Genomic DNA, 23,593 nt, shown 5'->3' on the forward strand with positions numbered 1-23,593 from the left:
TGTTACCCTGGATTACTTGAATAATCTTTCAGTTTTACCTGTGAAAACAGCTTGTAACTACAATGTTGCACAAGTAAAAGAAGGGTTTCCATGAAGAAACATATGAATCTGGACAGAGGGAAGATAGAATCGGTACTCCTGTTGGAGAAAAATGAAATGAAAAGTAAGAAAAAGTAAGTTAGGCTGAAGAAATAAAGAAGACAAATACCGATGCCCACCACACACCTCCCACCACAAGGTATCCTTCTTGATGGGTTCTTCACTGAGACACCAGAGGATAAAGTGTGATCAGCTCACCCTACAGAATGAACTTGTCTTGTCTTCACCTGTACAGGCCTTAAAATTGATCCTAACTACCTAAATACACCCCTTTGAGTAGCCAATAGAGATTTGGTAATAACACGTTAGTAGAAACTAATTTTTAGACATCAGTTTGTAAGTTGATAGTTCCTCATTATATTACCATTGACCAATGTATGCACTTGGTCATATGTATGTCTGCATTTAATGACTTATAGTACATACTTAACAACTGATATTACATAACATCCCCTACAAAAACATACAAAACTCAATCATTACAAGAGAAGGAAAAAAGGTAGAAAATCATATGTACAAAACATACAACAGCACATATTTTTTACTAAAATAAAGCATGTAATTTGTTAAGACAACAGGATAGTTGAGGAGATAGTAATTGCTTCATAAAAAACTAAATATGATGGAACAAAGCAATTAACTCATGCTGTCAACAGATGTCGCTCCACCAAATTTGCAAAAGAGCACAAATTCTCCTGGGGATGTACTCACTTGCAAAAAAAAAAAACCATTATTAAATAAGGTTATTTTCCCTAAGTTTACCTAAATAAAATTCGTATCAGTATCTTATTATTGTTTAACTTCATTTTGTTTAAGATAAATTTTTTGTCATTTCTCTTCCTAGTGATGCTGCAAGGTCATGTACAAAATGTGTTACACATCCCTAAAATAAATCTTCAACACTCATAATATCTACTTAGTGTTGAATTTTAACAAAGTGAATACTAGGTTTAATACTGGGCAATGCCATAGCACTTGTGAAAAAATTTTCCAACTTCAATCTTATGCTTTGTTGCTGAACCAGCAATTACATTTAGCACTATACTTTCTGCTACAGCAGACAAAAACAGATCTACATGTAATAACATTTCTTAAGTTACATAAATACATAAATTTACATTCAAATTACCCTCATTGACAGACCAATGAACAGATAAGAATTTTAAGGCTAACTTCACATCATGTAAATAATTAAAGTAACTATCATTGTATAACTTTTTGTAAATAATTTTGAGATAAATAAATGTCCTTTTTCCAGGTCTGTGGCTGGTAACATGAAGCACATCACATCCATAATGATCTTCATGCCCTCAAAATCATTTATAAATTGAAGACATTGAGTCTGAACATGAGTCCATAATCATATTTTGGCACTTTATTTTACTGGTCCATCTTGATCACACAAATTTTACACTTCACTATTTCCAGTTTTGGCTACTGCCATTTTCAGATCATAAAATATTCTGAAGTAGTATCAATGTCAAACTAAACATGTAGGTACATAGTAAGTGCTCTTCATTTATAATAGACTCCTCCATAGTCAGGAGAACAGACACATCTCAAGTCTTTATATTTCATTTTTATGTTAATAAGTACACTTTTTCCTAATAAATGGTGTGCATCTATGTAACTCAGAATGTGTGAAAAAGTATAGATTTCACTACTAACAAACTTTCCTCCTTTAAGTGATGATAATTGACATAATACACAACGTAGACAGCTTCATACCACACTCAGATATTCATTGTGGTTCATATACTTATTACTATAATGTTTAAAACATAAACACAGCTTAGGGCCACTACCTGTATTTACCTAGTCTGTAGGTATACTGATTTCAAAGCTCAGATCATCATCGTCCTATTATTTATATCTTAAATATTTTTCCAAGCTAAATTTTCAGTCATATTCACTATATTTTCTTTAGTCACTGGGACATTTAAATTCTCCTTTAATGCCATGTCATACTGGTACAATGTCTTAAACTTATTTTGCAATTTGGAACTCTAAACTACAGCTTCCTGTTGTAAATGTTTAAAAATAAACATAACTTAAGTGGTATCACCCCAAACCTTGGGTAACACTTCCTTAAATTGCTTCAAAATTGTGACTGGATAACAGAAACATCTGGTCTTACCACTATTGAACACTCGCCTTCCCCAATGACCTTCATACTCCAAACCCACTACCTCATTCCTTATACACCTTACTAACCCACTACTACTTCACCTTTGAAGGAAAGGTATGCAAACAAATCAGCAGCACAGCCATGGGCACCCACATGTCACCCACCTATGGCAACCTTTTTATGGGCCATCTATAGGAAACCTACCTAGCCTCACAAAACACCAAGCCCTTGGTCTGGTTCAGGCTTATTAATGATATCTTCATGTTCTAAACTCAGGGCCAAGACACCGTACCTTCATTCCTTCACAACCTTAACACCCCTGCCATCCATGTCACATGGTCCTCCTCAATCCAATGTGCCACCTTCACAGATGTGACCTCCTCTTCCTCTGATGGCTCCATCCACACACTTTTAAACCCACCAACCACCAACAGTACCTGCATTTTGACAGCTGTCATCCCTTTCACACCAAAAAATCTTACCCATACATCCTGGCCACCTGGGGATAGTATATCTGGGGTGACAAAAACTCCCTCACTCAGTATGCTGACAGACTCACCAAGGCCTTTACAGACAGACACTATCCCCCACACCTAGTCTGCAAACAGCTCTCCCGTGCCATTTCCCCTTACACTCCCACTCCTCCCAACATCCCAAAGTACTGTCCACACAGGAGTGTCCCCTTTACCACCCAGTACCAACCTGGAATGGAACAACTGCACCACATCCTTTGCCATGACATTCGTTATCTTTCAGTATGCCTTGAAATGAGGGACATCCTACTCAAGATAACTTCCCACCCATAATAAAGTGGTGTTCTGTCGCCAGCCTAACCTCCACAATTAGTCTATCCCTATGCCACTCCCAATTCCAGCCCCTTGCCGCAAGGATCATATCCCTGTGGAAAACCCAGGTGCAAAACCTGCCCAATCCACCCACCTAGCATGTCCTATTCCAGTACTGTCACAGGTTTATCCTACCCCATCAGGGGCCAGGCCACCTGTGAAAGCAGTCATGACATTTGCCAGCTCTGCTGCAATCATTCCACAGCTTTTTATATTGGTATGACTACCAACCAGCTTTCAACCAAGATGAACGGCCACCACCAAACTGTGGCAAAGAGCAAAGTAGACCACCCCATGGCACAACATGCAGCTGAACATCACACACTTGATTTCAATGGCTGCTTCACTACCCAAGCCATCTGGATTCTTCCCTCCACCACCAGCTTTTCTAAACTGCACAGATAGGAGTTAATCCTTACAACACATTCTCTGCTCCATAATTATCCTGGCCTCAGCCTACAGTAACATACTGTCATCACAGCATCCACCCAACAGTTTCCATCCCCCTCTGTCCTATCATCTCCTTCCCATTCTCATCCCCCACCCTGTTTATTTGCAGCCCTTCCACCCATCTTTCCCTGCTCCTCTCCCTTTTTGCTCCTTTTTTCCCCACCTCCCTGTCCTACAGCCTCTTGAAACTGTGCCTGTTGGCAGTCTAGTCCCTACATACTCCACAGACAGGTTTCATCTCTCTCCCCACCCATATGGTACTGTCCCTTCCCCTCTCCTCCAGATTGCTGCTTGCATCCCACATGATAGTTGCATTCCGGCCCTAAATGCTGGAGTTGGCGGTTTCCAATTAATTGGCTGGCATTCCAGCCCGAGATGCTGGAGTTGGCAGTCATGTGCATCAGATGTGGTTGCTTGTGTGTTTTAATAGTACTTGTCTCTCTTTTACTGATGAAGGCTGTGACTGAAAGCTTTATGCAAGTGTCTTGTAATTGTGCCTGTCTGCAACTTAATGTGTCTTCTTGATGGTAAGTAGCAATCTACCTTTTCCTACATTGTTGACATTCCTGCCTGGAGCTTCCATTGTCTGGTTTGAACTTTAGAAATTCCTTCTAGTGTTTTAAAATGTCACCCAAAAAAATTAGGTTTAGTGGTAGTAGATCCAAGACTCTCGTATTTTTGGTTCAGCTAGTTTCTGTAAGTGCTCCTCAAGCCAGTCATAGCATTTGGAACATTCTCTTAATATTCTATTAATATATGAGATGTCATTCTCTATCGCAAAACTAAATAATATGATGTTTACTATTGTCAAGCCAAAATAGTCAAAAAGTTAAATAACTGAGACAACAGATATGGTCAGACATGTTTTTTTAATTGCGTGAATGGGAAAGGAGCCTGGTCTTAAGAGACCTTAACTCTGATAGTAATAAAAATTTAGCATAACGTTAAAGGTTGTAAAAGGATGATAATTAGTTAAGTAAGTTATTTTACATGACATCTTAAACTTACTGGCAGGATATGTTACACTTCTTTCTCTCAAGCCAATAAAAGATGTTCATGTAAAAATGTTGTTTGTATAGTCTGTAAGTAGAGAACTTCCCACTGCGCATGCAGCCATGGTGAAAGAAGTGTGAGCACAGGACCCTGGCAAAGTGGGACAGCAGTCAAGTGTCCCCCCTGCTGTGGTGGTGTCACTTCTACTTTGACATCACGGCTTGGCAGTGTTTAGAAAAGCAGAGAATAATAGGTGCTGCCGGCAATGACAACACCCAGAAAACAGTAGACAGAGGCTTAAGAGAGATGTCATTCTATTCTGATCTGAGATTCTATTGTCCTGTTCTAAGAATCTCTTCAGATATGTTGTTTTTAATAAGAGATCTGTTCACTCAACATTGCAATTGTTACATAGGAGCAACAAAATATAGAAGATGTATTTAAAGAGTGGTTATGTTATTTAGCATCTTGAATACTACAAAGCTTTCTTCCAGCCCTTGACCCTCTGCGAAAGGTGGCAAAGTTGTATGGCATGAATTGATGGCACTGCATAGCAGGTCAACTGCTTAAAAAAACTTTAAGTAAGGTGAGTATACAAGAAAATAGTTAAGGTAAAAGCTATCACTGACAGCATCAAGATTACAGATCAGTTGGAAAGTAAAACATCTTCATGGCTCAATCCAGCAACTAGCATTAGGTTGTTACACTCCAACAGATAGATGTCGATCCTATGGATAAAACTGAGAGAAAGGTGACAGTTCTTCTCAATGAGTCAGAGTTGCCATGTTACATACATCAAGTGGCATAAAATGAACTACAGTGCCAGTGCAATTTTAAGAGTCGAGGGGCATGAAAGGGAAGCAGTGGTTGGGAAGGGAGTGAGACATGGTTGTAGCCTATCCATGATGTTATTCAGTCTGTGTATTGAGCAAACAGTAAAGGAAACAAAAGAAAAATTCGGAGTAGGAATTAAAATCCATGGGGAAGAAATAAAAACTTTGAGGTTTGCTGATGACATTGTAATTCTGTCAGAGATAGCAAATGACCTGGAAGAGCAGTTGAACAGGATGGACAGTGTCTTGAAAGGAAGATATAAGATAAACATCAACAAAAGCAAAACGAGGATAATGGAATGTAGTTTTGGGAGCAAAATAACTGATGATGGTCAGAGTAGAGAGGATATAAAATGTAGACTGGCAATGGCAAAGAAAGCGTTTCTGAAGAAGAGAAATTTATTAACATCAAATATAGATTTACGTGTCAGGAAGTCATTTCTGAAAGTATCTGTATGGAGTGTAGCCATGTGTGGAAGTGAAAAATGAAAGATAAATAGTTTGGACAAGAAGAGAATAGAAGCTTTCGAAATGTGGTGCTACAGGAGAATGCTGAAGATTAGATGGGTAGATCATATAACTAATGAGGAGGTATTAAATGGAATTGGAGAGAAGAGAAATTTGTGGCATAACTTGAGTAGAAGAAGGAATCAGTTGGTAGGACACGTTCTAAGGCACCAACAGATCACCAATTTAGAATTGAACGGAAGTGTGGAGAGTAAAAGTTGTAGAGGGAGAGCAAGAGATGAATACGCTAAGCAGATTCAGAAGGATGTAGGTTGTACTAGTGCCTCAGAGATGAAGAGGCTTGCACAGCACAGAGTAGCATGGAGAGCTGCATCAAACCAGTCTCTGGACTGAAGACCACAAGACAACAACAACATATATCATTTACAGTCTAAGTATGAGGTGAAGACAAATATTCTGTAGAATTATTCTGTATTTTCAGATGGTTGATTTGATCTGTAGGTTGGCCTTTCCACCACTTAAGGATTTTAAATTAAATATCCAGTTCTTGACAATTTTTTTAGCTTTCTGAAGATGATTCTGAACTCTCTCAAGGTGTTATCAAGGTGCAATCAGAACACAGCTGTTAATTTATTTAGGTGGTTATGAACTGTCTTTACATTCATATTTACTTACAATGATTGGTTGCACATGGGTTTCAGTTTGACAGAATAGGCAGAAATCACTAAGAGCATCACAATATATGCTGGGCTTGTTGCAGTAGTGTAGAGATGTATCCTTTGATTTATATTTTCAGGCTTGATGCATTGTGCAAAAGTTCTACTAGAGCTTTCATAACAGTAATAAGCTTCTCAGAAAATTTTCTGATACTCTTGTACTTTGCTGTCCACTTTTTTACAGAAGGGAGGGACGTATGGGATTTTATGTTGCCGCAGTGTACTTGCTAAAAAAAAATGTACCATGTTCAGTGTTGTACCACCAGCATTTCTCAATTCAGTTCATTGATGACATTTAATATATGGCTTTCACAGTGGAAGACTAGGGCTGTGGGATATTTGTCTCTAATAATGTTTTAGACCAGCCATTGCAGCACAGCTGTTGTATCCTTGACCAAAAGTTTGTTTAAATTGAAGTTACCATCTTCTAGAAACTTAATAATAGTCCCTGAAATGTATGTGATTGCAATCTTTCTTGGCATATTCCTCTGATGAATTCTTCTTGGGTTATCAGCCAAGTGGTTGTGTTGTCTTGTCACAACGTTTCAATGAGTTTTGTACCCATCGTCTTCTTTGCCAGAAGATGATGGATACGAAACTCATTGAAACATTGTGACAAGACAACGCCACCACTCGGCTGATACCCCGAGAAGAATTAATCAGTCCCTGAAATGGCTTTTGCTTTCAACTCTTGGAGTTACCTTGAGCATAACACAGATATCAATCTCCAATTGCTAATTGTTGTGTATCACTTATGTCAGTATTCTCATCAGCAGAACTGAAAAAATAGAATTGTGGTTTGCCTACTCTATTACTTTGCTTCTTAGAACACCACTAGAAGTTTCAATCAGTTCAATTTGAATTTGATGAGTATGTCCTGGAGGTTTTACCTCCCACCTCTAAATGATTTTTCAAAATTTCATTTCCAGAGTCAGCTTGAAAGAGCAGCAGATCTGTGAAAACAGAATCATCATTGACTTTTCCAAGAAGTGAAAACTCATGCTGTGTGCAAAATAAAAATATTGATACAACTGAGCGTAGATTCACACTCTTTTCTTCAACTTCCTTGTGATATTCTGTATTTAAGCATTCATGGACACTCAGGCCCCTTTTGTCTGTGACATGTTCAAATGTTTCTAAAGAATACAACTCACCATGATGCCATTTACTTTTTGCTTGAGATTATGCAACTTAATGAAACTTTTAAAATTTAAGGCAAGGAGAAATGATGAACTGTCCTTGTAGATCCCACTGTTCTGGAGGTCTAAACACAACACATACTGAACACAGAGGTCCTTTAGCTATAGCTGAGTAGTTCTACTATGGGTAGGTTGTAAGCCACTCAGATTGAAATATTTACCATCAAGGCTTAAATCATTTTTTAAATTGTGTTCTAAGTGTTCAAGGATTTATTAACAATTTCAAATGTAGATCATCATTAACTTGATAATTAGAGTCCAAACACAACCCAATATCTAATAATGAATTAGTTGCGCTACTGCTATTTAAACAGAACAATGCATCTTGTAGTATATCTTTATTGGTGCCTGTAAGCAAAAGAAGATATTTTTGTCTGCTAATGTATGTATGGTTACACTATAAAATTTGACTAGTGAGTGTTCACCAGAAATCAATGAATATTCTCAATTTACTAGTGAGAAGCATGTAAAGTAAACCCTATTTCAATATTTTACAGAATGCAATCTGCGTAACTCACCATTCCCCAATCACACTTTTAAAATCAAATGTAACTGTCACAACTTATTCCATTTAGTTTTCTTACCTTGTAATGAACATTCATTGCTCCATCACCACTCACCTTTCTGCCAATAAGAATTTAAGCAATGCAGTGATTTAAAATGAATGTGTTAAGTCTTTTACTGAACTCAAATTACAGTTTACATTTAGTTATTACATTTTTGCTACCATATGTTATAACTCTAAACATATATTTGTATATATGTCACAGTTTATATTTTGTTTTCTTGCTATCCACAGTGGAAAGGACAGAAACTGGGTTATCAAAAAGTTAGTGCCTCAACTAGAGAATGGACCAGAAAAATATATGTTATGTCTTCATGAAAGAGACTTTATACTAGGTTCAGTGATTTCAAGAAATATAGCAAGCTTTATGCAACAGAGCAAGAACACGATCATAATCCTTACAACTAATTTTGTAAATAGCCAAGTAAGTTGCAAATACTGCATTATTCAAATTATCTTTGAATTTTCTCTCTCTTTCTCTCTCTCTCTCTCTCTCTCTCTCTCTCTCTCTCTCTCCATCCCTCCCTCCCCTCCCCCTCTCCCTCTCCCTCTACCTTTCATGCCTCTTTTCTCACCTGCTCTTTCCCACCTCCTCTTATCACAGTGACTTTACAAGAATGTTGTATATCTGTGTATATTAAAACAATATTATGAAAGGAAAGTTGTCACTCACCATATAGCGGAGATGCTGAGTCGCAGATTGGCACAACAACAAGACTGTAACAAATAAGCTTTTGGCCAGCAAGGCCTTCATCAAAAATAGAAAATAGACAACACACACACACACATTCATGCAAACACAACTCACACACATGACTGCTGTCTCTGGCAACTAAAGTCACACTGGCAGTGTGGCTTCAGTTGCCAGAGACTCCAGTTATGTGTGTGCGAGAGTTGCGTTTGTGTGTGTGTGTGTGTGTGTGTGTGTGTGTGTGTGTGTGTGGGCATGCTGCATGTGTGTGTCTGTTGTCTATTTTCGATGAAGGCTTTGCTGGCCAAAAGCTTGTTTGTGACAGTCTTTTTGTTATGGCTATCTGCGACTCACCATCTCCACTACATGGTGAGTGGCAACTTTCCTTTCATAATATTGTTAAATTCCATCCTGGATATTCCACTGTGTACATTAAAAGAACATTAAAGAATTTTCCAGGTAGTGTACTGAAAGAAATTGATGAATACAATTTCTGCCATTACTTCCATAAATGATGACATTGAGATATGTGACTGATGCATTCTGCACTAAACACTACAATGGGACAGCATAAATGTTCAGTATGTGCTTTTCTAGTTGCAGCAGAACAAGAATTTTTTGTGTAAAGGAAACAGCATAATTGTGAGCTGTGGATGTAGATGTTATGTTATACGTACATTAGGTTAAATCAGAGGTCCGAGACAGGTATAAAAACCATATTTATGGGATATCTGTTGCAGTACGATTGGATCACTGGCTGCTTGTCAGATAAATTTAGTGTGACATTCTGGACAGAAACTAATAATGAATATTATGAGATACATTTCAAGAAAGCATGATGGTGTTCATGTTGCTCCTAATTTACAGACATGAATACAAGATTTCCCACTTGTTTACAGATGTTGTAATCATTTACAGATAGATGATACATCATGAAAACAGTTGTAACAGTAAGGAGGATTCGCAGGAGACCAATATGTGACACAGAAACTGATAATTCCCTCTCTGTTCATTCGTAAACAACAAGTAACGTAGATAAGTAGACAAAAATTCCCTACAAACTACAAATGTGACCTTATTTACCAATACGCATTAATATTAGTACATTAGTATGAATGTTCAGAGATATGCAATAAGAAATGAGCACACGACAAGTGAAAAATTCAGATGCTGGGCTGTAGTTTTTAGGAAACTCTGGATTGATGTACCATCCCTTTCAATAAAGTAGCGTATAAGATGATTATATAATCAGTCTTCAAATACTGCTCCTCTGTTTGTGATTAATATTAGAATGGAATTTTTTTAATGAAAGAAGAACTGCACATTTTCTAAAAACATTTGCTTGCCTGTGGGATTGTGTTGTACAAATGCTAATCATAACATAAAATGAGGAAATTCTTTTCAGGAATTTGCAGTCTCAGATGTTTCATACAATATCTGCACATAGGGAAGTGAAATATGATTCATGCAATTTGCATGTGTCTTTGAAATGATTCTGGCTATTCAAATTTCCCACCCAACACAATGTCAATTTTATCTGCTAGCCTTGCTTAATGTGGCACAGTAGACAGCTACATTCTACTGTATAGTGTTATTAAAGTTCTGATGAACTGAACGGCAAAGTCAGTGCCCAGTCTGTGACAGAGTGTAACACCATTCATGCTAGTGAGTTAAGAAATACAATCTCAGAAAAGAACAGCTTTGGCCATACCTGTAATGCAAGTGTCATCAGTTTGCAACTATCCAGTTTTTCAATAACAATTTATCAATTGCAGAATATGCTGTCCAGTCTGAATCAATTATGACTAATTATACACCTATTCAACCTCTGTCTTTGCTGTGCCTAATATGACTTAGTTAACATATTTAGTCAAAATGATTGTGTATCCAGCAAATATCATACTAAAAGAGGAGAATGAAAATTGTGAACACATGCACATAATTTTTTTCTTTCCTAGAAAACTGTGCATTAAAGTAATTGTATGTGTGATATGTGAATATCATATACTCCACAAAAGAGTAGAATAAATTCATCTGGAAGTCTTAGTGTCATTCAGTTTAATAATTATGTTTCATCGGATTGTCACATTTAAGTCAACTGAAATATTTTGATATTTTATTGCAGAGATCAAGCTTCTGATATTCATGATGATAATTTTGGTTCCCCAGACATATTCTTTGTATTTGTTCCATATTCTGTAAAGTCTCCAGTAATGATTTGTAATATGTTTTATTTTGTGTGCTTACTAATAATGGGAGCAACAGAATAATTCTGCTAGAAATGAGAAATTATCAGCTTAAAGTAGGCCTACATAATAGTTAAACTGACATTACATAAACATAGCTGACACTACTGCTCTTCAGTTGACTGCAGACATGAGACTTAACAAAAGATAATAATCAAAATTTTCTTCCTTTGGAAAACAAAGTAAACTGTTGAAGAAAATGGGGCAATGTAGCACTGTCACTGAGGTGTACAAGTCAATAGAAATACAGTAGGGAAAGATTATACTATGTCAAGCTTTATTCATATTATCTCAGCGGGTTGCTATGGGTTTCAGAAGCTTTGATGACCTACCTGCTTAGCCCCATTTCCTCAATCCCTTTCTTCCATGTTAATACGAAAAGGAGTTTCTTGAAACTTCCTGGCAGATTAAAACTGTGTGCCGGACCGAGACTCGAACTCGGGACCTTTGCCTTTCGCGGGCAAGTGCTCTACCAACTGAGCTACCCAAGCACGACTCACGCCCTGTCCTCACAGCTTTACATCTGCCAGTACCTCGTCTCCTACTTCCCAAACTTTACAGAAGCTCTCCTGCGAACCTTGCAGAACTAGCACTCCTGAAAGAAAGGATATTGCGGAGACATGGCTTAGCCACAGCCTGGGGCATGTTTCTAGAATGAATTTTCACTCTACAGCGGAGTGTGCACTGATATGAAACTTCCTGGCAGATTAAAACTGTGTGCCGGACTGAGGCTTGAACTTGGGACCTTTGCCTTTCGCGGGCAAGTGCTCTATCGACTGAGCTACCTAAGCACAACTCACGCCCCATCCTCACAGCTTTACATCTGCCAGTACCTCGTCTCCTACCTTCCAAACTTTACAGAAGCTCTCCTGCGAACCTTGCAGAACTAGCACTCCTGAAAGAAAGGATATTGCGGAGACATGGCTTAGCCACAGCCTGGGGCATGTTTCTAGAATGAATTTTCACTCTACAGCGGAGTGCGCGCTGATATGCAACTTCCTGGCAGATTAAAACTCTGTGCCAGACCGAGACTCGAACTCGGGACCTTTGCCTTTCGTGGGCAAGTGCTCTACCGACTGAGCTACCCAAGCACAACTCACGCCCCGTCCTCACAGCTTTACATCTGCCAGTACCTTGTCTCCTACCTTCCAAACTTTACAGAAGCTCTCCTGTGAACCTTGCAGAACTAGCACTTCTGAAAGAAAGGATATTGCGGAGACATGGCTTAGCCACAGCCTGGGAGATGTTTCTAGAATGAATTTTCACTGTACAGCGGAGTGTGCGCTGATATGAAACTTCCTGGCAGATTAAAACTGTGTGCTGGACCGAGACTCGAACTTGGAACCTTTGCCTTTCGCGGGCAAGTGCTCTACCAACTGAGCTGCCCCAGCACGACTCACGCCCCGTCCTCACAGCTTTACGCCAGTACCTCGTCTCCTACCTTCCAAACTTTACAGAAGCTCTCCTGTGAACCTTGCAGAACTAGCACTCCTGAAAGAAAGGATATTGCGGAGACATGGCTGAGCCACAGCCTGGGGGATGTTTCTAGAATGAATTTTCACTGTACAGCAGAGTGTGCGCTGATATGAAACTTCCTGGCAGATTAAAACTTTGTGCCGGACCGAGACTCCGCAATATCCTTTCTTTCAGGATTTCTAGTTCTGCAATGTTCGCAGTAGAGCTTCTGTAAAGTTTGGAAGGTAGGAGACGAGGTACTGGCAGATGTAAAGCTGTGTGGACGGGGCGTGAGTCGTGCTTGGGTAGCTCAGTCGGTAGAGCACTTGGCCATGAAAGGCAAAGGTCCCGAGTTCGAGTCTCGGTCCGGCACACAGTTTTAATCTGCCAGGAAGTTTCATATCAGCGCACACTCCACTGTAGAGTGAAAATTAATTCTAGGAACATCCCCCGGGCTGTGGCTAAGCCAGGTCTCTGCAATATCCTTTCTTTCAGAAGTGCTAGTTCTGCAAGGTTCGCAGGAGAGCTTCTGTAAAGTTTGGAAGGTAGGAGACGAGGTACTGGCAGATGTAAAGCTGTGAGGACGGGGCGTGAGTCATGCTTAGGTAGCTCAGTCGGTAGAGCACTTGCCCGCGAAAGGCAAAGGTCCCGAGTTTGAGTCTCGGTCCGGCACACAGTTTTAATCTGCCAGGAAGTTTCATATCAGCGCACACTCCACTGTAGAGTGAAAATTCATTCTAGGAACATCCCCCAGGCTGTGGCTAAGCTATGTCTCCGCAATATCCTTTCTTTCAGGAGTGCTAGTTCTGCAAGGTTCGCAGGAGAGCTTCTGTAAAGTTTGGAAGGTAGGAGACAAGGTACTGGCAGATGTAAAGCTGTGAGGACGGGGTGTGAGTCAGGCTTGGGTAGCTCAGTCGGTAGAGCACTTGCCCACGAAAGGCAAAGGTCCCGAGTTCGAGTCTCGGTTCGGCACACAGTTTTAATCTGCCAGGAAGTTTCATATCAGCGCACACTAGAGGTCTGCATTATCTCCGATTTTTACCGGCGAGTCCCGCTCGCCCCTCTGGCTCTCGGGAGTATGCGGCCGAGCGTCCTCTTCTGCCGGCTGTGGGCAACCGATCACCAGCGCTCGGCCGAGTGCGCCAAACGCTCGGCCGGTCGCCAGTAACCGGTGGACTCAGTGCCAGCGAGCGGCACTTCGTCACACTCCTTGAGATCAGATGCCACCGCTTCACATTAACCACTCACTTATTTCTTTTACAAATGTCTTTCGTTGTTTACTACCAGTTCTATGACCTAAATATATGACTTGTATGTGTTACATTTGATGTTTGTTAATATGTTGCAGACTACTGGAGTTTCGCCTTTGAGGTTATCATGTATTCCAGTAATTGTAACGTTAAAAACAGTAATGTCTGTATTCAGTATTTTGTTCCGTTCGGTAGACAAACGGAAACACAGTAGTCTAATCATCGACTATGTGTAGCCTATCTCCAAACTCGGCCACGTATACGTTGTACTAATATTAAATGCAGGATCGGGAAGGAATGACGGAGTTAAAAGTAATACTCACGAAATTTTGTTGCACAAACGTTAATTTCTGAACAAATTGTGACCTGTAAAAACGTTACAAGTGAATCATGACTATACAATTCGTTTTTCGTCATTGGTGCTCCCTGATACACAGGCGTCATTTGTGTTCCTGGAGCTATTACGACAGATGGCGGTTTGAACTTCTTCCTGTGAAGTCAATGAAAGTGGAATCATACATTCATACAGTTTGAGGAATGTTTCCTTCCTTGTGATGTTGTGAATACTTACGTAATTGTGATGGATCAATAAGAGATCATCCACCTTGTCTGATTACAGGCACGATCTTTTGCTGGACAGCAGGTGACCGGCCTGGCTAAAATTTCTCTCGCTGGCAGCACTAGTGGCAGGAATACAGAGAACCCTTCTGGCTACTACCGACAGCCTTGGAAATAACCCCGCGTGCGTTTTCCACCACTGCAAAATTTGTCCTTCGGCACAGCTACAGTCGGATTTGGAGAGCGAAAGGTACCTGTCGAGTTCATTGGTAGTAACTGTGTGTCCATCTTCGTCGTCCTCATCCGAACTCCAGTCCATCCTGGACTTTTTCATGGGAAGAACTTGGTCACTGTTTGCTTGAATGGACTCTAAACATGAATGATAACATCCGTAAGATATTCCTGTCACCTTCAAATACGTATACACCATAGTTAGAATTACTTGTTACTAAACGACTATATTTACGGTGACATTTTATATATATCGCACAAATTATATTAAAACGCAATGTGGAATGTTTAAGCTGCGAAACCTTTCCCAAATATCACATTGTAGACGTAATAAATGTTGATCTAACGAAAGATGGCAGATTAGACAAACAAACATTCGTTTACTAATTGGTTTCAGTGAATGAACCTTACCATTTACGGGCAGTTCCGAGTACAATCGTCGAACTTCAGCATACGCGGCTTGCTTTTCGTCTGCTGTGAGTTTCTTCAAATGACGCCGTGATGGCCACAGAACCGTGGCAACATAATGGATAGACTCAATTTTGCACTTCTCTGTGATGAAGTATGCTGCCCTCCTTTTTATTTTCGCCATGAGCTGAAAAGGAAACCCAATATACATAACTGCACTCTTATAATTCAACAGTTGTATAAAGGATCGTAACCTGTAGAAAGTGTTCTTACCTCGTTGTCACTGTCTATTGGTTCACAATGATGTAACAGACTCTTGTACCATGGCGGCACACGTTCCAGCGTTGTTATCTTTGCAGTTTCCAAATCCAAACTCGCTTCTTTAAAGGGGGTTAGAAAAGCGACAACGTCTCGTACGCACCCTTCTTGGAAGGTTTCTAAGAGTGTCGATTGCCCCCGGGATTCTAGTAGACCTCGAATATCGTCGATTTGACTTATGATGGAATTGAGCATTAACAGTATACTGTTCCACCGAGTTACAGCTTCTTGCTTCACAGAGTGCCGCAGATGCCCCGAGTGACCCGATCTCTTCAAATAGCCTACTATAGCTCTTGCTGATAGTAGACACGACAGGATTTCAGGGGCTTCATCTTCTAAAAACGTCTCTTGAAATGTGTGACGAAGCGCAGTCATCAAGCAGTGATCAAAGCAAGGCAAACGGTCGTAAGATTCAAGTGCCTTCTTCATGTTAGCTCCTTGGTCGGTGACAAAGTAACATTTCGCAAGATCATTCTTGTCAATTCCTAACTCAAGCACCCGCTCTTCGATTTCGTGCCGTATGTTCTCTCCTGTCTTAGGTACGTCCGGAAACTCGGTTGTTATCAAAACAAGCGTTTCTAGCTGCCACTCATCATTCACATAATGCGACGTCACAGTCAAAAAATTTCTCTTCTTGTAGTTATCAGACCACAGATCAGCGTCTAAAGCGCACATTTTGTTCTTTAAGGCACATATTAGCTTGGGCAGCATTGTCACCCGTATTTTGTCTGCCTTTTCTTTAATATGCCGCGATACAGTTGTAGGGTGCGGAAGAACATCTTCTATACTGACTTTGCCGTAAGTGGCGCCAACATTGATGAGCTCCTGCGAATAAATCTTGAAGCCAATCTTACTACAAGTATTTAACGGTAGCAAATCTATTCCACTCATACCGACCAACCTATCAACAACAACTTTCTTTATGCTACTTCTTACTGAAAGTGGCCGGTGGACTTCTGTTCCGGATTTACTTTTGCAGTGCCGAATCATACCTGTTGTGCTTGACTGGTACGAAAGTATGGTATCACATGTGGTACATTGCATGAAACCAGCAGAAGCCTGCGTGACAGGATCCACTACAAGTGCAAACGATTTCCAAGCTTCACTTTTCGCCTCCTCTTGCGACATGTCTTTCTTCTCCAGGACTAATGAGCCGCTCCTAATTCTCTCCATAATACTTCTCTTCGTTTCATGAATGGAACGTTTACGACCTATACTTGATTTATCCATAACACTGTTTGCGCTTCTCAAAGCCAGGTCGTCAACTGCGTGTACACACGGTTTCTAATGCGATTCGGCACCGTAGAGCGCGCGGCGGCTGTACTGTCACCGGCCGAGATTGTGAGTACGCTCGAGCGCCCGGCAGTGCTCGACAGTCCAACCGATAACCGAGAGGTGGAGGATAACCGGCCACATGGCGCATTAGACGGCCACAGCCGTATCGCAGCGTGGGCCTTTCCCAGCCGTCGAGCAGCGGCACGAAACGGCAAATGCTCGAGCGGTTGTTTTCATCGAAATGCAGAGCCCTAGCGCACACTCCACTGTAGAGTGAAAATTCATTCTAAGGAGTTTCTTGTTCCAAAAGTTAGTGTCTGTGTAACTTTTATGTTTGTTTTTGTCTGCTGCCACCTAGTGATCAATATTTCTTAATATCAGTATAATATATAGTTATTCTAATCATTATAATTTTTTCACTATTTTTTCAGTGGTGCCAATGGGAACTTGAAATGGCCAACCATAAAGTGTTTGCTGAGGACCGTGAATTCTTGATTTTCATTGAACTAGAGCGGCTTGAACGACAGAAGTTGCCAAGACACCTACGTTACCTAATGGATACTCGAACTTACCTAGAATGGCCAGTTCCTGAAGACATGAGTAGTGAAACAGAAATTAATCTGTGGAAGAGACTTCGAAAATCTTTGGGTCCAAGTATTGCTCAGATTAAAGCTGGACACAACCTGCACCATGATGCAGAATCAATTTCCTGATTAAGAAGAACATGTGTAATGCTTGAAAATGATTATGTTCCTCTCAATTTTACAAAGTGTATAGCTTCTTTCTTTGTACAAAACTTCCAGTTTTTTCTACTCTTTTGTCTACATGCAACATTTGCTTTTAAGATCTAATTGTTGTGAGATAAAATGATAATGGATTACTATGTAATACGAAAATGTTCTTTGTAAGAACTTGCCCTCATAATAATAATGTCAAGAAAAAACATTTTCTTTTTTCTGCTTTTCCCTGTAAAGTACATACAGGGGTTGAACAAAAATATGGAAACACCACGAGAAATGCGTACTTGAACATAAATGCAGATGCTATCCGAGCCTGCACGTTGCACAGTTGTATTTGACCATGAACGGCATCTGTGGAATGTCCTCAGTATGTTGCAAATGTCAGATATGGTCAGAACAGTGTTCTGTGTTGTTGTGAGTGCACTATAGTAGAGTCAAGTAAATTCAAATGTTGGCAAGTTATTGGTGTATGTATGGTGGGTGCTTCCATCACCAAGGTAACTGAACTTTGTGGTGTTTCAAGATGCACAATATCAAAGATTTATATGGCATATAGGATAAATGGAAAAACATCATCCACTAAGTCACAATGTGGAGGAAAGTATGTGGTGTGTGATCATGACAGAGGGTCAATGAAAAGGACTGTGACAAATAAATAAGAGGAGATAACTCCAAAGTCACTGCAGAGCTGGCTGTCGCACTCACAAATCCTGTCAACACCAAAACAGTGTGAAGGAAACTCCAGGAGCAGGGAACTGCAGGGTAAGCTGGAATTCCAAAACCACTCACCAGTAGTGCAAATGTCCATAACAGGAAATTGGCACATGATACCAACCTACCTCCATTATCATTACCATAAGATTCCCTTGAAAACCATACAAGACCTGTATTTATCCATTCTAAGATGACTGAAGCTGTTCTGGATGCAAGCAGCTTTCCTACACTGTATTACACATGGAAATATGTGGTGTTTCCAAATTTTTGCCCACCCTCTTAAGACAAAGCATTAAAATTGTCACCTCTTCTTTCATTCACTGTAAAAAGGGACTTCTGGTTCCAAAAGATGGTATTTGCCTATGCCTGCTGCTACCAGGTAAGATGAAGTTCTTCGTGTGGAATTGAAGTGCTTGAACTGTAGTAGGAATGCTAGTTCGGGAGTGCAGTGCATCTGTTGTGATGGATGGCTTTGTTGGAAGAAATACAGTGACATGGGAAAGGGTGAATTAAGTGAGACTCTTCCATGGTATTGTAGTGTCTGTGGATGCAACAGGAAAATAGCTGAACATAAGAGAAAAATTATGTGTCTTAAGGCAAAGCTTGACGATGCTAGAAGGCTACTGGACAGGTTACTGGAGGAAAAGGGTAATGAGAAATTGGAAGTGGCAGCAAGATATAGAGACCACAAAAACAAAACAGCATTGGACAGTTTCACTTCACCAACAAAAAGATTTCTCCTGCTAGCTGATTTAGACATGGAATAGTGGTTTAATAGAAACCTATTTATAGGAAACAGGAGGAAAATTCTGCTGTTAGACAGCAGGTATATAAGAGGTGTGGACTAGTTGTTGCAGTAAAATTTAGGACACATGAAGAAGCTCACAAACTTCTTCAGAGCAAGTGCACACCTTAACCATGTAGTAGAGGCTATCAGTTTCTCTGTGGAAGGATTTTGGAAATTAAGATCATGTGATATTATAGTGTGTGGAGGAGGAAATAGCACTAACAGAGATAATGCCTACAGGACTGTAAATGACCTGTTAAATAGAACTTTGGCAGTGAACTAAACAAATTTTGTTTGTTCTTGTTTTGAGGCATAATGATTGTGTGCAGTTGAACAGTTCTGTGAATCAGATCAATATGGTGATAGATTGGCTCCTTCTGCCAGTTATGGAATTGAACATGGTTTTAGTTTCTGTTGATGCTATTGACAGGTGGGACTTTGACCCATGGTCCAAATCTCAATACAAAAGTGAAAGGGAAATAGGCTGGGTTGATAGCAAAATCTCTAAAGGTGAGTGTACACACAGAAGTGGAGGGGGATGGACACAGTTACTTGATGGAAATATCCCAAGAGTCACTGAGTTCGTTGGTTTCATGTTCCATGGATCGTTTGCATGATAAATCACCCTAATATGGAATGAGTCATTTTAGTCACACATCACAAATTAATTTGTAAATGTAACTACATGCTGAACACGTATAAGGTTTTTTTATTTTTTATTTTTTTTGTTTTTTATTACTATTATTAAATATGCAGGAGTGATTTAGTAATTCCTATCCATCAACTTTTACAGCACCTGTTTTAGGGGAAACCCAGCTTTCAGGGTGATAAAAATGTTAGAAGTAATCTATGTGCACCAAATTATTGGAAAGTTAAAAAATAAAATCAATGAAGGCCTGAAATATTCAAATAAACTGCAACCTGCAAATCCTCTAGATGTAACACGTTTTTCTAAGCATCATTTAATCACTGTGTAGGGATGCTGAATACAGATCGATATAACTTAGCGACATGTTACTGCATATCAGGTATGGAGAAAGGAGACGTCACCACTTACATTAAGAAAGGATACAACTATAGAAACACTGATATCTCTCAATTTTGAAGTGATCAGTATTTTGAAGCTTCTGCTGCAAAAGTATAATTTGATGGAAAATTATTATTATTATTATTAGTCGTAAAGCTCCCAACATGGAAGACGCTAAGTAAAGATGGTTCACTTCTGGGGCTTCTTATTCTTCTTGTTTGCCCACCAGGTCTTCATTCTTTGCGAGAATTCGGCTTTTCTTTCTTCGCTCCATTTTGTTCCAGTTCTCGGCGCTTTTGTCTCTGGCTTGACCTCCCATTCGTCAACTTTAAGTTTGAAATTGTTTCTTTTGTTCATGTCTTCAGTATTAATGTTGGCTAATTCCAGATCTTTCTTTACATTTTTGATCCATTCTCCTCCATTAACAAGGGATGCTACGTATCTTACTATTTTTTTTGTAAGTCTGTGATCGGGAAGTCTCATTATGTGGCCATAGAATTTTAGACGCCTCTTCCTCATGTCTATCTCTATGTTAGAATATTCTTCAATTTTAGAATTTTTCGGTAATCTATACCCCTCTTTGGTCCATCTTGGTCTCAGAATTTTCCTAATGATTTTCCTCTCCTCTTTCTTCAGGTTTTCCATATCTGTTTTCCTTTTAAGTGTCAAGGTCTCGCTGGCATATAACATTATTGGTTTAATTACCGACTTATAATGTTTAATTTTTGCATTTATAGATAGACATTTTTTATTGTAAATGTTTTGGACCAGCCCTAGACCCCTACGAGCTTTTAATATTCTTTCTTGTTGTGAGTATTTTTCAGAAATTATCTCTCCTAAATATTTAAAGTATGGTACCCTCTTAATTTCTCCATATTTGGTTTGTAACTTAGAAATTTCTAGATTTGTTGTTGTAAACACCGTTTTCTCAAAAGATATTTGTAGGCCAACTTTTCCTGCACACTCTTTTAAGGTTTCTATCTGTTTGACTGCCATTTCAGTAGAATCTGCCATTATTGCAAGATCGTCTGCGTAGGCTACGTAGGGGATTTGTAGGTCATCTTTTTTGGTTCCCAGTGATATTGGTTTCCAGTACTTTTCTTTTTTGAGTTCTTTTTCCCATTCTGCCATGACTCTATCCAGAACTAAGCTAAATAACAGAGGTGATAATCCATCACCTTGTCTAACCCCAGTTTTTATCTCAAATGATTTTGAAAGTTTTCCCATGAATTTCACTTTGCATTTTGTATTTGTTAATGTCTGCTCTATGATGTTCCGTGTCTTCTTATCCAGTCCTTGTTCTTCAAGAATTTTAAATAGTGTGGGTCTGTGAATTGAATCATATGCCTTTTTAAAGTCGACAAAGACATATACTGTAGGCTTCCTTCGCATTTGTCTCATCCTTGTAATCAATTTCAAGTTTAAAATTTGTTCTGGACATGATCTGTTTGGTCTGAAACCAGCTTGGAAATCTGAGATTTTGGGTTCTAGCAGTTTTTGTGTTCTTTCAAGAAGACAAGCTGATAATATCTTGTATGTGACGGCAAGTAAGGAGATTCCTCTATAGTTGTTCACATCCGATTTATCCCCTTTTTTATGTAACGGATGTATTAGGGCACATTTCCAATCTTCTGGTATTTCTTCAGTAACCCATATGTATTGAATAATTTTAACTAGCTCATTTCTTGAGTTAGACCCTAGACTTTTGAGAAATTCGGCTACAATTCCATCTTCTCCTGATGCTTTGTTATTTTTGAGTTTGTTTATGTGTTTGATAATTTCTTCTTCAGTTGGCGGTACAGAGTCTTGCTGTTGCGGGGCTTTAGTGCTGGATATTGGAAGAGCTTCTGTTGGTTCTGGACAGTTTAGTAGCGTTTCAAAATATTTGGCTAATTCTTCACAGTTTTCTTCGTCGCTTAGTGCCAGATTCCCATCTGATTTCCGAAAACAGACATTTTGAGGGATATACCCTTTAATTTGGTTTGCAAAAGTTTTGTAGAATCCATGCGTATTATAATTATTAAAATCTGCTTCTATTGATTCCAGTTGCTGAGTTACATACGTTCTCTTCTCTTGTCTAATAAGTTCATTTGAAAGTTTCCGTGTTTCTAAAAAGTTTTGAAGAGTTTTCTCATTTTTATTTGAACTGTACTTCGCAAAGGCTTCTGTACGAACTTGAATTGCCTTTTCGCATTCCATATTCCACCATGGATGTTTGTGCTTCTTCTTCAGTGGTATTTGCTCCTTCGCTATTTTTGTGATTTTTTCCTTGAATGTTTCCCAGTTGTTTGCGGGAGAATTTTCCCATTTTTTAATTGTTTCTGATTCTGTTAGTTTTTGTAGGTCAAATTTTGGGATTGCTGGTGGAATTCTTGGTGTTTTCCTTCTTGGGGTGAATTGGACCCGAACTCTTGTGAGATAATGATCTGAGTCAATATTTGCACCTCTCCTAACCTGGATATCTCTGATCTCTTTTTGGAAGTTATATGAGATGGCCACATGGTCAATTTGAAATTCTCCCAATTGGCTTATAGGGGATCTCCAGGTCTTCTGTTTTCTTGGTTTCTTATTGAATGACGTTGAGATGATTTTCATGTTGAATTGTTGACAAAGTTGGATTAGTCGCATGCCATTTTTGTTGGTCAATTTGTGTGCTGGGTATAGCCCAACCGTCTTCCTGTATTTCTTTTCTCTGCCAATCTGTGCATTGAAATCTCCAAGAAGTATTTTGACATCATTCCTCGGTATCTTTGACATTTCAAGTTCTAATCGTTCCCAAAATTTATCCACATTGTCTAGGTCCTTTCTATTGTCAATGTTGCAGGGTGCGTGAACATTAATTAGGGTGTAATATTTATTCTTGTGTTTCAACCTAAGAAACATTAGTCTATTGCTAATAGTTTTTACAGATTTTACAAATTTAACTGAGGATTTTTCAACCATAAAGGCCATACCAAGCATGTTTGCCCCTTTACCAATTTTTCTGTCCGTTCCACTTTTGAAAATTCTGAAGCCATTGTAGTCAGTGATTTGATTATCAGGAAATCTGGTCTCTTGCACTGCTAGGATTTGGATTTTCAGCTTCTTTAATTCTTCTGTTAATGTGTATAATTTTCCGGTTTGTATTAGTGTCCGTATGTTTACTGTTCCAATGTAATCTTCATTTTTGGGAAGTGCTCCGATCCACTCACAAGTCGTGTAGGTCCGGTCTCCCCAGAATCCGATAGACCGGTTGCCACCTTTCTGCTAGGTGGGTGGATTTCACCACCTGGGGTACTTTTGTTATTACATACATGAACCATGATTTTGCTTGTAATTGTATTTTGGTCTGACATGTGCCAGTTGGTAGGATCAAGGTTGTGGAGCCTTGAAACACAAATCAGCCGCCACTAACATGTGGAACAGACGCTGTCGGGAAACCGCCACTGACATGTGGAACCGTTGTGCCCTAGTTTGCTAGTTTTGGTCCACCCCGGGTATTTTATTTCCCCGGTACCCACCATATCTGGTGAGCATTCCCCTATCCGCCACCTGGGGAGGCGCCTGGTAGGAGACTAGCAACTCCCCCAGGTTGATGGAAAATTAATATAATAGTCA

General features: G+C 39.5%; 1 protein-coding gene across 1 annotated transcript in view; it reads left to right on the forward strand.

Annotated features, from left to right (window-relative positions):
* Positions 1-17,649, forward strand: part of LOC124594752 (toll-like receptor 2 type-2) — a 173,830-nt gene extending 156,181 nt beyond the window's left edge. Inside the window, exons 6-7 of the mRNA XM_047133136.1 lie at positions 8,531-8,720; positions 17,160-17,649. Coding sequence (XP_046989092.1) covers positions 8,531-8,720; positions 17,160-17,441 — 472 coding nt within the window. The 3' untranslated portion in view covers positions 17,442-17,649. The remainder of the gene's footprint in view (positions 1-8,530; positions 8,721-17,159) is intronic.
* The last annotated feature ends 5,944 nt before the right edge of the window (positions 17,650-23,593 follow it).

The sequence above is a fragment of the Schistocerca americana genome, chromosome 2 (genome assembly GCF_021461395.2).
Source record: "Schistocerca americana isolate TAMUIC-IGC-003095 chromosome 2, iqSchAmer2.1, whole genome shotgun sequence".
Lineage (NCBI taxonomy): Eukaryota > Metazoa > Arthropoda > Insecta > Orthoptera > Acrididae > Schistocerca > Schistocerca americana.